Source organism: Mustela nivalis (assembly GCF_964662115.1).
Source record: "Mustela nivalis genome assembly, chromosome: 15".
NCBI lineage: Eukaryota > Metazoa > Chordata > Mammalia > Carnivora > Mustelidae > Mustela > Mustela nivalis.
This window is the reverse complement of record NC_139034.1, coordinates 57961043-57975652: the sequence shown is the minus strand read 5'-3', so window position 1 is coordinate 57975652 and position 14610 is coordinate 57961043. Positions and strand designations below refer to the sequence as shown.

General features: G+C 39.7%; 1 protein-coding gene across 16 annotated transcripts in view; it reads right to left on the bottom strand.

Moving 5' to 3' along the window:
- The window catches only part of LMO7 (LIM domain 7), a 202566-nt gene that overhangs the window by 101461 nt on the left and 86495 nt on the right, over window positions 1–14610 (bottom strand). For all 16 annotated transcript variants that reach the window (XM_082701234.1, XM_082701224.1, XM_082701226.1 and 13 more), the window contains one exon: window positions 14410–14479. In XM_082701234.1, coding sequence (XP_082557360.1) covers window positions 14410–14479 — 70 coding nt within the window. The remainder of the gene's footprint in view (window positions 1–14409; window positions 14480–14610) is intronic.

Genomic DNA, 14610 nt, shown 5'->3' with positions numbered 1-14610 from the left:
TCAGTTTCACCTTCAGACCTATTTCAGAAGCCCTGAATAAGACCAAAATCCTAACCGATTCTGAAAAAGAGTAAAACGGTGCTCAGGGCTATAACCGTAGAGGCAACAAGGACCACACAGTCACCACCTTAAACCAATGGCGTTGGAATGACGTCACCTGGAAGTGGGCCCCATCAATGAACCAAACGTTCCTCAGAAGCTCACTCAGGTCTGTTACTCCTGTTAAGTTTCTATGCCCACTTCAAGCAAAAGTTTTTGATTAAAAAAGGAAGCACATCATCCAATTCCTCTGACCCTGAGCACACGTGGGGTGCAGATTAATTAAGTTGAAGGTCAAGAGGCTTGGTGACCTCAATTCCTTTTCTATTTACAGTATAGCACCAAAGCCCCTGTCTCCTGTCCCTAGAGTTAACAGTGACAAAAAGTTAGGAAGTATATGCCAACAACCAAGAGGTTGTAACCACAGCTTGAGACAGAAAAACCGAACCTAAATCTCTATGTTAGAGTAGCAGTCCCCAGTGGGCCACATCGGAATCAGCAGAGGGAGCACAGTCACCCCACAGGAGATGCTCATGACACAACTAGGAACAGCTGGCCCAGCCTCTTAGTCCTTGACATGGGATCCACACACCATCAGCATCACCTGGGAGACGGTAAGAAATGCAGACTCGAGTACCGCCCCAGACTGACTCCATCAGAATCCACATGCTAAGAAAATCCCAGGGGATTCGAATCTTCATAGACATCGTTTTGTGGCAAAATAACAAAATAAGGAAAATATTTCCAACTAGGATTGATAGCAGTGTTTCTCCTTAGGAAGAGCAGCGGTCGCCTAGGGATTCCGGAGCTCATCATTAGGTCATCCCCAAAAGTACCCAAATTCCATTCCTGTGATATACTCATTGGGACCATTCAGAATTATTTTAAAGCAACTGCCAAGCACGGAGTGACAACGATACACCCAAATGTGCATTTCAGTTATGCAGTTTCTATGAAGGAAGTGGTGTGGTTGCAATTTTGATCAGTGGCACGAGTTTTATTATTAGAGACGTCATCTCCTTATGTGTGGCTTAGTGAATAAATGGAAGCTGTGTTACTAACCCCTGCATGGGATAATTACACAGTTTGTAGGAAAACACACAGACACAACTTCAGTAGGTTATTTGTGAGATAAGTACACAGCACATTTTCCTTTGCTGCTTCTCTGCAAAGAGCCTCAGTCATGTGCTGAAAGCAAAGGATTTGAGGACAAGGAGAGCAGTCAAGTTCCATCACATATGACGACAGGCGTAAGAACCAACTAGGAATGCTTAAAAGCAATTACCAAGTGACACTGAGGGCCCAGGGGATTATACATGATAAATCACGGCATGCTTTTCTCCAGCACTGCTTGGCAGAGGAGGGGCAGGAACCATACCGAGAGGCAGAACCGAGCCCTGGCAAGTTAGGGCAGCGAAAGGTCAAAAGCATGAGGACCGTGCTCGGCTGAAGGGCTAGTTACTGAAATGCTAATCAACGTGGGTTGCAATTAACTTCACAGAAGCAGCAACAGGCTCTGTCGAACTGCAGCATGGATTAAGTATGGTCTTCCATGGTGTTCGAATTAAACTTTATACATCAAAAATGAAGGAGTTCTAAAACCTATCTACTCTGTTGGAAGGAAGGAAGGAAGGAAGAGGAGGAAGGGGGGAGGGGAAAGGGAAGGGAAGGGACACAAAATGCTGAAATAGAGGCTTAAGAAGTTCTGTCTGAGACCAGACTGGTGGTTGCCAAAAGTCAGTGGACAAAATGGGAATAAAGGAAAAAAAAAAAAAAGTTCTGTCCTCAAATTATCCATGCTCTCTGTTCCAAAGTAAAACAAATACATAACTGCTTAAAGAAACATGTCATGATGATGCCAAAACACAGTATACGAAGCAGTGACGTACATTTAATGAAGGAGAACAACATGGAGTATGAGCCTAGAGTGGGCCGGGAATCCGCACTCCGTTCAGCACCGCTGCTCCCACCCGCTTTCCGAGAGTCACTTCTACATGGGACATGTCTGGATCATCAGCCCTTCTTTTAGCTTTCCCAGCCCCAGGGACTCCTTGCTTTATGAGGCTGACTCACTTTTCATCATTTCTATGTCAAAAAAAAAAGTCCAAAGACTCCCTCGCTGTCATTGTAAAACACTGATCCTAAATCTGCCTACTTAATGCGCACTACGTTCTCGTCTTTCTCCCACGGGAGTCCTTAGCCACTTAGACAGCTCTCCTGCCTCAGATATGCCACACGTTGTCCCAGCCTCACATCTTCTCTTCAGATAGCCCCGGTTTCTCAACCCCCCCTTGACCCTCTGTGACACTTTTCAGTTCTCCTGTCGTCCCAACTGGCCCTCCGCTGAACAGCTGTTTTTCTCAAGTTCACATTCATGGAGTTCTTACTGTATGCTAGGCAGCATGCTGAGACCCTTTATGCAAATTATCTCTAAGTCACAGTAAAATATCATATGAAGTCTTTTTGTTCCCATTTTACACATGAAGGATCTGAGGCCTAAGAGGTATGCGACGAACCTGAGGTCATTCAAACCTCAAGCAGTCCAATCCCTGCATCTGTGCTCTTAACCCATATGTTTGTTTTCACCATGAGGGAAACACACCCCCACTAGTTGATGGCTGAAAACAAGACCAGTTTATTGTCTTAGAGTTCTGGAGGTCAGAAGTCCAAAATCAGTCTCCCCCGGTTAAAATCAAGGTGTTGGCAGGGCTCCATTTCCTCTGGAGGCTCTAGGAGAAAATCCATTTCTTTCATCTTTTCCATCACTAGAGGCTCCTTCCTCCACCCTCAAAGCCAGCAGCATCAGCCTGAGTCTGTCACACCACCACCCAACTAATTCTCGCTCTCTCTTCCACTTATGAGGACCATCGGGATTATAATGGGCCCACCTGGATAATCCGATCCATTCCTCATCTCAAAGTCAACGGATTTACACCTCAGTCGTCCCTCGAACCCAATGTGCCGCCACCACAACACACTGGCTGGTTCGCGGATTAGAGCGTGGACATTATGGGGAGCCATTCCTCCTAGGACAACTGCCACACTTCCTCGAAGACAGTTTCCTGTTTGTTAGGTCTTCCCTTCTCAAGATGAAACACCTGTAACTCAGAAGAGGACTCCAGATGTGGTTAACTGTCCAAGTCACTAACAAGGACTTGGGTCACCAACGACGGCCCTCTTGGCAAATGACAGTAACAGTGATTTACCGAGGAAATAGACATGTGATTGGCGGTTTCTAGGCTATAGCAAGTGGTCAGTAAGTGGACCTTACTTCTCATTACAGGCCACGGGTCCTTCACACTGTGGCATCCAACACACCACTGGCTAACTGAGACATACAATAGCAACAACCAGTTCACAATGACATCACAGTTCACAGCAAGATGAACGGTGAGTTTTAATGGGTCAGGAGGCTAGTGAAATTTGGAATAAAATAAGGTGGATGTGAAGAATCTGAAATGAAAGTCATGTGATTCTATTAAAGGAAGTTTCATGGATAAAGGTATAAAATGCATGATTGAGTTTGCAGATAATATAAAACCGCTGGACCCTGGTGACTCTCGATCACTTTAAATTGCAGATTTTTATATGCAGTCAATTAACTATACCTTATTCTTCCAGCGTCCACAAAGAGGACTACTTTTCCCATGTATTTATTCCATCCTTTGTGTTTTAAACGAAAATAGTGCAAGTACAAAGTCCTAAGGCAAACTGCAGAAACTTCTCTCCATGTTTACATGGATTTCCATTTAGCTCCTTAAAATTGAGCATTTTTATTCAACTACTTAAGATTTCACCTACAGATATTACCTGGTCTATTTTTCTCTGTCTTAACTCTTACCAAGACCCCAACAGAAATTTTGCAGGAAAGGAGACATGTCTAAAAGGGAAAGGCTGGTAAAAAGACTGAATAAACCATGAATGAAAAAAATGGGCATCACGTTGAGGAAATGACCAGAGAACAAGCAATGCAGAGACTCCCATCCTGTCCACGGGATGCCCAATCTAACACTTGCTTTGTGGGAATGCAGGCCTGCTGTTGTCACATTCACTGAGAAGCCAGATATGAGGATTTCATCTGAAATCTAAGGGTATGCAAATTTTGGCTCAAGTTTTAGAAATAAACAAAAACAGTGAAGTCAAACAAAATACATCATGAACCATTTTATGACCTCTAGCTGGTTGCCTGGTCTCTCCATGGGACCAGCCCAGGAATATGTCACTGTAAACATCTGTTTGCAGGGGACAAGGCTAGTTTCTAGTGTTATTTTCTTTCTTACAAATAATCACAAACCATCATTTTAATCATATTTTTCATGATGTTGTCAGGGAACAATATCTAAGATTGACACTGATCACTTTGACATTTATAAATCTGCAATCTTATGTAAACTGCCTCAATTTCCAGTTTCTCCCTTGATTCTTCCCTTCCCTTCACTGACCCTCTCATTCCTTTTTATTATCTCAAGAAACTACTGATGCAAAGACCCTGGCTTCTCTGCCAACCCATGAGCAAGAGCTATATGGTCTGCCATCAATTTCCTCCATTCCCAATACTGTCACCATCACCTCTTGCCTGAACTACTGTATTAGTCAGAGTTCTCTAGACAACAGAACAACAAGATACATATATCTATAGAAAGACATTTATTTGCAGGAACTGACGTATATGGTTATGGAGGCTGAGCAGTTCCATGATCTGCCCATCTACAAGCTGGACCCCCGGGGAGAGCCAATGGTGTACTTTCAGTCCATGTCCAGAATCCTGAGAACCAGCAGAGTCAATGAAATGTTCCATTTGAAAGTAAGTTCTCCAGTTTCAAAGCTGGCAAGCTTGAGACCCAAGAAAAGCCAGTGTTTTAGACCAAGTCCAAAGGCAGGGAAAGACCAATGTTCCAGTTCATGCAGTCAGGCAGCAACAGTTTCCTCTGACTCACAGGAGCATTAGACTTTTTGTTTTAGTCAACCCTTCAACTGATTATATGAGGCCCATCCACATTAGGGAGAACAATCTGCTTTCCCCACGCTACAGATTCAAATGTTCACCTCATCCAAAGACACCCTCACAGACAGATGCAGAATAATGTAAGAATGCCTTACCAGTATCTGGACACTCCATAGTCAGTCAAGCCAGACAAAAATTAGTCATTACAACTACCAAAACTGTTCTTTAACTGGCCTTCCTGCTTCTCTTCTTGATTTCCTTCAGTCTATTGTTCACACAGCAACTTGCGATTTTTTATCTTTACATTTTATAGGGGTATAATTCACATAGAAACCATAAGTTAAAGGGTACAATTCAATGATTTTTAGTATATTCACAGATACGTAAATCCTTTACCACAGGCATCCAGTGATCCTAACAACAAATTAAACCGCTCTCAAAAGCCCCCAGTGGCTTCTCATCATGCTGGGAGTAAAATGTGATCTACTCACCAAAGCCTATGAAGCCTATACAACCTTCCTGGCCCACTCCATCTGCCTCACTTAGATCCAGACCTATAGTCTTTTCCTGAACCAGCCTGATCCTGCCTTGATCTTCCCTCTTTTCCTTCTGTCTCAAAAAGTCCCATGATCCCCATATTTTCCCCCTCCTCCACACTTCCTTCAGGTCCCTCACCAAATGTCAACTCCAGGAACAAGATATCACTGAGCCTTTTCTGAAACACTTCTCATACTCTCACTCAATCACTCTCTACCCATTCACTTTATTTTTTCAGTGTAATTATTGGCAACTGACAAGGTATTATATATTCTGCATGACAACTGTTAGTACCTTACAGGTTATTATTGGGACCTATTGATTTTGGTCCATTAGGGAGGACTTCCTGTGCCTTATTTGTGGCTGTGCTCCAAGTTCCTAGAATAGTACTTGGTACATAGTAGGTGTTCAATAAATACTTTTAGGGAGGGAGGGAAAGTTGTGGGCCGAAGACCATTAAATGCCCAATGTGCTTATACCAGTCTGACACCTGGGTTCTATTTCTTATTTAATCTCATTTGATGTTTCCAATGTCTACATTAACAAAAGGTCCCTAAAGAGAGATGTTCCAAGCATTTTAGTATCTTAATAAAACTATCATGTAAGATATAATCCTCCTCTGAATCAATTTTTCTTTGACTCTACAAGTTAATCATGTTGTTGCGTTAGGAATTCTAATTCATTAATGTTTTTTTAAAAGGTTGCCCTCAAGGCTGACAGTTGGCATATGTTCAGCTTGGATTTAAAAACAAGTTTTGGAACTTTAAGGAAGTGCTCTTAAACTTGTGCCAATGCCATGACTAAGAAATTATGGCTCAAAATAAAACAGGAGTTTCCTGATGTACAGTGCTGCATCATTATGAGGGTACTGGAAACAACTTTACACATTGACACCAAGATTTGGGGTTTCCATTCCTGGTGATATGTATCTTGACTGCGAGTTAGAAGTAAGGAGACAAGCAGACTCTTGAGAAAATCACCTAAAATTTCTTTGTAAATAACTCAGTCATGATTGGCTTATTTATCTGTCATTTATATGGAGGTATTAAGGCATTTGGATATTTAATATCTACTATTTGTTACCTAGAACACAGGCAATGCATAATGCCCATTCAGTCTGTTTCTCGACTTAATTATTGGATAACACCAAAGTATTTCAAAATACTAATGGTGATCCACAGAAATTCCAATGCAATATACACTGGAAAAAAATTAAAGTACAACTGCAGAAAATATCATTTTTCAATGCATAAAGTGGCCTTATTTTTAGTAAATGGCTAGTTTTTATGCTATAATCTCTTCATAAGTGTAAGAAAACATTAAATAATGGCAACACTAAAGTACTCTCCTGTTACTTCATTAAGAAGAAAAAGCACTCCACGCTTTTGTTATTGGTGTTCTGTTTTTAAAGAAAATAGATTGACAAACTAGAAAAATTAAAAGTTTAAATTTTTTTGTTTGGGGCATAATTATACAACTTGTAATAGTGGTCTACCCTCCCTTTGAAATAAAAAGATTTCTTTAGTGCAGTTTTTATCCTGAAACCACAACTGAGCAATTTTCGTCGTTTACTAATATCATTTAACCTCTCCTTGTCTCTATTAGGAAGTGGAAGAAAAAGAAAAAAATCATTTAACTCAATAAACCACTAAAGTCTGATTCCACATCTACAAAACTGTTCCAATACAGTGATAGGGGAGAAATGAACAATCATTGAAAAACATGGTCATTTATAAACTACCTAGCCTTCCTTAGTTATCAACTGTGAGGAAACTGAGAACATGAAGATTAAGTAAGAATGAAGGCAGAAGTAGTGTTATAGGAGGGGACCTCAATGTTGTCCCCCATCCGTTTGGAGATGGGGAGCATTGCAGCCAGAGTCAGCTCAGCCTGAACGCTGTTCTCACTGGCTATGCAATCAAACAGCAACAATGAGTGAATCAGAAAGATTTCACTTGGTGGAAGCCTCTCCCACATGTGCTTGGTGGAGATCTCAAACAAATCAGCAATAAAATACAAGAACAGAAAATAGACACTGTTGATCTTAGCATTAAATGGTTATTGTAAATGTGCTCTACGATACCATCTTCCCATCTCTCTCCACGGTGTTGCTTTTTACCAGGTTATATAGAGATCACCATCAAAATACATTCATAAATATATCTGGTTTATTACCAACTAGAGAGATATTCCCTCTGAAACACACACTGAGTTTGATCTAGTACAGAATGACCTTTTGTCACTATCCTTTTAAGCAAAGCATGGGTTGGTTGCCCATCCAAGTCACATTCTAATGTTCCCTGAATATTTTCATTTCAACCGTACAAAATTTATTCCTGCCTCCTAACCAGAAAAGTGTCACCCTTGAATGAAAATAATAATTATATTCATTTTTCCTATATATTTCAACTTGGATAGGAAAGAAGAGGAAAAAGAAGTGGGCTTTTTCCCTGAATTATTTTTCCCTGAAAACACGCTTGTCTTGAGGTCTCACATTTGGTCTTACTTATTATAAAAGAGCTCACAAGCTCAGTGTCCGACAAGCCTCCCTTTTCCCAACCCCCTCATTCCCCTTGTCCTGGGAAAAAGAGTAGGTTACATATAGTCACTGCCTGAAAGTGGGTTTTTAAAAGCACATGATAAAACCTGGATTCCTAGTGCACTTTCTATTACTGCTGGAAGGGAACAACTAGACGTTTCAATAGCGATTTTGGCACTGACTGGGTCACACTACTTTGCTGACACCCAAATGCACAGGAGAGTAAAGATGAATCAGGAATAATTTTACACAGGCACAAGAACATTAACCACTAATAACCTTCTGAAAATGGCAGCAAGAATAGAGCCCATAGACTTGGATTATTTCTTGAAGTAATTCTTGAAGTAACCATTAAGAACGCAAGAGAAACTGACACATCCAACAGCTTCAGCTAGCTGGCAACTTTGCCCATTTCCTGCATTCTACAGCATTCCTGAATGAGGAGACAACCTTCCCAGTCTCTACAGTCACGCCTTATGCATTCCAATCTCAAAAATAATCTGAAAGAGTAACCCTTTAGAGGAAAGATGCTCAAATTCAGCTCATATTTTTGAAGAAAATGTGCATATGCTGAGGAGATTGACAGACAGGGGCAGGCAGGGAGGCAGAGGGAGAGAGAAAGAGAATCTTAAGCAGACTCCACACGCAGCATGGAGCCAATACAGGGCTTCATCTCATCTCACCACCCTGAGATCATGACCTGAGCCGAAGTCAAGAGTCAGATGTTTAACTGACTGAGCCACCCAGGTGCACCAAGAAGATTTTTCTATTAAGCCCACTAAGAGACACCAAGTTTCAAACAAACAAATGATTCAAACCAAATTTTCTAGAACATCATTGCTTTTCTAAGAGAAACTGCAATGGAAATGGCAGGCATAAGTAGATCTCTCAAATCTATACTCAGTAAGCAAACCAGTCCATGTGAAGGGGCAGTGTTCACTTTATTAACCCTTTAGCTCCATGGCCCCTAGCTAGGGATGATTTTACCCCATCAGGGTCCTTGGCAATGTCTGAAGACATTTTTAACTGTCATAATTTCAGGGAAGGGAACATGGTGTTACTGGCATCTAGTGAGTAGAGTCCAGGAAAGCTACTAAATATTGTAAAATGCACAGGAAAGACCCCCCCAACAAGGAATTATTGGGCCTGAAATGTCGATAGTCAGCGGTGCCACAGTAGAGTAATCTTGCTTTAGTAAATACAATTAAATCATCAGGGGCCCAAGACAACTATAAGTCTTAGGGTTAATAACTTCCTTGACGTTCTCTGCACATATTGTATTTCATGCACGTTAACACATCTGATGGTAAACATTATTCTGGTTCAATGGCTCTTTTCACCATCAGGATATCTTGCTTATTTCTCAGGGCTTTGTTCTGAGGTTGAGTTTTTGAATTCCCAAATCAACTTTTAGTTTTGAGTTTCAATAAACTGAACATACCCACACTTAACACTGGCTAATTTTTTGTAAAACTCGAACTCTTATGTGAGATTCTTTTTAGCATGGCTTTGTAAAGAATATAAAGAATAAAAAAGAAAGAGAAATGTATTTCTTTAAAAATTAAAACTTAGTCCAACGAGAAAAACTATATCTCTACCTATGAAAACATGGTTAATATCTCCCCAAGACAAAACCTTCATAAAATAATATGAATGTTCCAAGCAATGTATTCAGTGTATTTCTAAATCATCTAAACGCCTCTCTCCAGATTGTCATTGCTCAGAGGCTATCCCATGTGCTTCACATAGGTCCATCTACAAACAGGAAATCCAGTGCCTTGACCTCAAAGCTAAATACAGTAACTGACATGAAATGGATAAAAGTTTTAGCAGAAGGAAAGAGAGTAAGAAGGGAGTGATGGAGAACAGGGCCTGGAGCATAGAAATTGTATAATTCTTACTACATTTACTTCTTTTTTTTTTTTTAATTCTTTATTTTTTATACTTAATGTTATCTACACCAGAGAAACCTCATCCACAGAACCCTCTTTAAACTACACACCTGAAGGCACCTGGGTGGCTCAGTGGGTTAAGCCTCTGAATTCGGCTCGGGTCATGATCTGAGAGTCCTGGGATCGAGTCTCGCATCAGGCTCTCTGCTCGGCTGGGAGCCTGCTTCCTCCCTTTCTCTCTGCCTGCCTCTCTGCCTGCTTGTGATCTCTGTCTGTCAAATAAATAAATAAAAATATTTTTTAAAAATATTGAATAAACTACACACCTGAACTCAGGGACCCCAAAGCTACCTACACTCCTAACCACAGCCCATTTGGCCAAGATGACACTCTTCTCAAGGAACGCATCCACCGGCTGGCCAGTGACCTGTGATATCCATAGCCTGGAAAGACAAGGTAATTTGATCCATTCGGATTCTTCTCCTGGGAACCTCAACTGAGAGACACCATTTCCTGTTTGCACTGGGGCAGAAAGAAGTAATCATGTGGAATGTGACTGTCATATCTATGGCTGCACACCAAATTAATGACAGAGTCCTCTGAAAATCCTTAAAACACTTCATCTCACTTAGTCTGAAAGCATCTCTGCTCTTTGTTACTAAAAAAGCATTAACTGCATATAAAACAGGTGAATCAGATTAAGGTCTCTGAATGTACTCGTGTCAATTTCCTGGTTTTATTATCGTATCACAGTTATGCAAAATATTATCATGGGGGAAACTGGGTGAAAGGCACAGAGGACTTCTCTGTACTGTTTTCCCCCACCCCTTCCTGTGAATCTCTATTTGTTTCAAAATAAAGTGTTTTTTAAAAAGCAAGTATTAAATTAAAAACAAATAAAAACACTTACCTATTTGTATTAGTTTCCTAGCACTACTATGACAAAGTCTCACAAACTAGGTAGCTTAAAACAACAGAGATTTATTGTCTCACAGCTGGAGGCTAAAAGTCCAAAATCAAGGTGTCCGCAAGGCCACGATTCTATGAAAGCTGTAAGCAAACTTCCTTGCTTCTTCCAGTGTCTGGTAGCTTGCCAGCAACCTTTGGTTCTCTTTGCGTATACAGGCGTCACCCCAGCCCTCTGTTGTCTCGTGGCATTCTTCCTGGGTATATCTGTCTTCACAGAGCCATCTTCTTCTAAGGATGGCATACTAGATTAGGGGCCCACCCTACTCCATTATGACCTCATCCTTCCTAAGTACATCATCTGCAACAACCTTATTCACAAATAAGGTCATATTCTGAGGTATTGAAAGTTTAGGACTTCAAAATATTATGTTTGGGGGAAGGCATAATCCAACCTCTAACACTATCCCTTCAAAGATTTAATTCTGGAGCTTACTATTGTTCACAATGGAAAACTTTTCCATTTATTCATTAAAAAAATCTTTGAGGGGCATCTGGGTGGCTAGGTCTGCCTTAGACTAGGGTCATGATCTCAGGATGCTGGGATGGAGCCCAGCATCAGTCTCTCTGCCTGGTGGGGAGTCTATCTCTCCCTCTCCTTCTGGAAGTATGCTCTCTCTCTCTCTCTCTCTCTCTATCAAGTAAGTAAATAATGTCTTTAAAAAAAAAAATCTTTGACCTCCAAATTTATCAGTCATTGTGTTAGCTGCTGTGAACACAAAAATTACTCATATAAAGAGTCCAGCTCGGGGTTTTTTATCTTTCTTCTACACACATCAAAAACAAAGGCTTCTAACATACTCCTTGAGGAATTCTTAGAGGTCAGTCATCATAGACCAACTACAACTGCTCAGGTGTGCTCACCAAATGTCAGTCTATTATATTTCCCTACAGCACATTTATATCTGGTGCTTTCTTGCTCATTTGTTAGATCCTGCTCCACCACTAAAATGTAAGCTTTTTGAGGATAAGGTCCTTATCAGTCTTTCTTCCTCCAATATATCCCAATAAGCTAGAAAAGTTCTTGACCTAGTAGGCACTCAATTAATTGTTTAAAAATTAATGTGCAACAAAAGAACATTCATTGAGTATCTGTATGTCAGACTATCTACATAATTCCTTTCTATCCACATATGACAATCCTACCAGGTAGATCCTGGAGCTCTAATACACACCTCAAATTGAGGCTTCAATGATTTTTTTTAAAGTTTTTATTTATTTATTTAATGGACAGAGATCACAAGAAGGCAGAGAGGCAGGCAGAGAGAGAGGAAGGGAAGCAGGCTCCCCGCTGAGCAGAGAGCCCAATGCAGAGCTCGATCCCAGGATCCTGACATCGTGACCTAAGCCGAAGGCACAGACTTAACCCACTGAGCCACCCAGGCACCCCTAGGCTTCAAGAAATTTTGACATAAACATCCTGACACACAAGTATGGGAAGAAGGAGTCAAATGAGGCATGATGACAACTTCAAACAAATTATAGCCCAATTCTGCAATCGTGGTTATTCTTATGCTCCTACATCCCATTGAAAATGCTCAGTGTCCTGTACTTGGGAAATCATCCCATTTAATATTCCGGAAATACATTTCATTTTAGTGTCTAGAGATAAAATCCAAATCAGATAGAATCTCCATGCTTGAAATAGAAATCGTTGGAGAGATGTTTGGATTTAAATATAAAATATATTTGGCTTTCATCTAATCATAGAATCAGAAGATTGAATAAAACCTCTAGTGGCCAGTAACAACAAACCACCACAGTTCAAGCATTCCAAATATGTGGGGTATTTGAAATCAAAGGCTAATTTCATTTCAAATGTGTGTAATTGATCCAAGAAATGGCAATTCAAAATCTAAGCATTAAAGTAAGAATAACTTGAGCCACTTGAAAAGACTTTCAATATGATTCAAACTTTTAATTTTCACAGGCATTATTTCATAAAAGTAATTTTCATATAAGGCTTTATTTTTATTAAACTGAATGTTTCATCCTAGAAAGACTCAAAAACCAAATTTCTTAATGTTATTCTTGAAATAATACCTTCTGACTTGCTATATTACTGGAAGTAAATCATACATGTATGTATATTGCTATACATTCATACACACACACACACACACACACACACACACACACATCTCTTCATAGAATGATATATGCATACATGATGGGTTTTTTACCTAACCAAATTTGAGACCAATAAAAATATCATGTCATGACAGAAATGGAACAGAAATAACCTGGCAAGAAAGAAGGAATTAATATTTGAGCCCAACTGCTCTGGAAACTTTATACATATTCTATATTTTAAAAGAAAATTGTAATTGATCTTACAAAGAAAAAAGAAAGCTCTAAAACTCTTCTACCCCTTTCTTCTAAACAGATATTTTCCAATAATACAAAACCTGTGACCAACTTACTCCTGTCAAAATTTTAATAAGATTTTTATACCAGCTGCAAATCCTTGATACTGCTACCTTTCTACTGCTATCCTTCATGCCTTTGATATATGCAAACACATGGTTGATAAAACAGAAGGTTCTCAAATATAACCAGCTAGACTATTCCAAAGATATTACATATGTGTGTATATGTATATACATACTATATATATATATATATACAAATATACATACTATACACACACACACACACACACACACACACATATATTAAACTCCAGGTAGTAGCTGTGTTAAACTTCAGTGTTTTACAAAATTCATCTTTTTTACTGACTCCTATCATCAGCCTTGATTCTTAGGGATTGCTAACATTTTGAAAATAACCCATCATGTATACTTAATTATAAACTACTTTTTTTCAAAGATACAGCTCCACCTTGTTATTGGTCTTTCAATTATTATTGATCCACTAGAGTATATGATGACAGTGTGAAGTATTTTTCATACACAAAATCCCAATTTAAAGCGATAATGAATCTAGAGACTTATCCCACAGTCATCTGATAGGTAGTATTAATGAGGCAAGGGAAGATAGCGACTTACCCAATACCACCTAGAACTCTGATAGGAAATCTATGATACAAAGCAAACATGTTGCAAATACACTCCAAGATCTGCAGGCTAAGTGAGGTTCATGCCTAAGCATGAAGCAACAGAAATGTAACAACTGGGAAACACCTAGGTTTCCCTACAGTGTGGTCACCTAGCAAACAAAGTAGGCAGGGCTGAGCTTCAGAGAGAAGGTGATCATAAACAAATGCAATTTGCAGAAGAAATAAGCTAAGAAAGGAGATACATAAGGTTTGAGGGCACAAAAACAAAACAAACAACAAGATAAAAGTCTCCCAGCAGAAGGGAAACAGAAAGAACTGAAGATATAGGAGGACATCAATAAAAACCTTCTCCTGAGCAAGAAACCCCAAACCCAATTTCTATGATAATTCCAGATAAAAGGACCAGTCTATGCCCATCTTTTTACATTTTGAAAACAAAGAAATCCAGTTTTAAAGATAATTTTTTACTTACCAAACCTGCTATTGGTGTGGATAATCTATTGATCTTCTTAATGACACCAGGTTTAAGTTTATTAACCAAACTGAAAGTAAATAAAGAAATAACATATGCAATTACAAGAATGCCAGTATCATTTTAGTATTCTTTTTAACATTTTCAAAAATCATGTATACCACTAGTCCATGCCCCATATGTGATTCAGAGCCAAGAGCC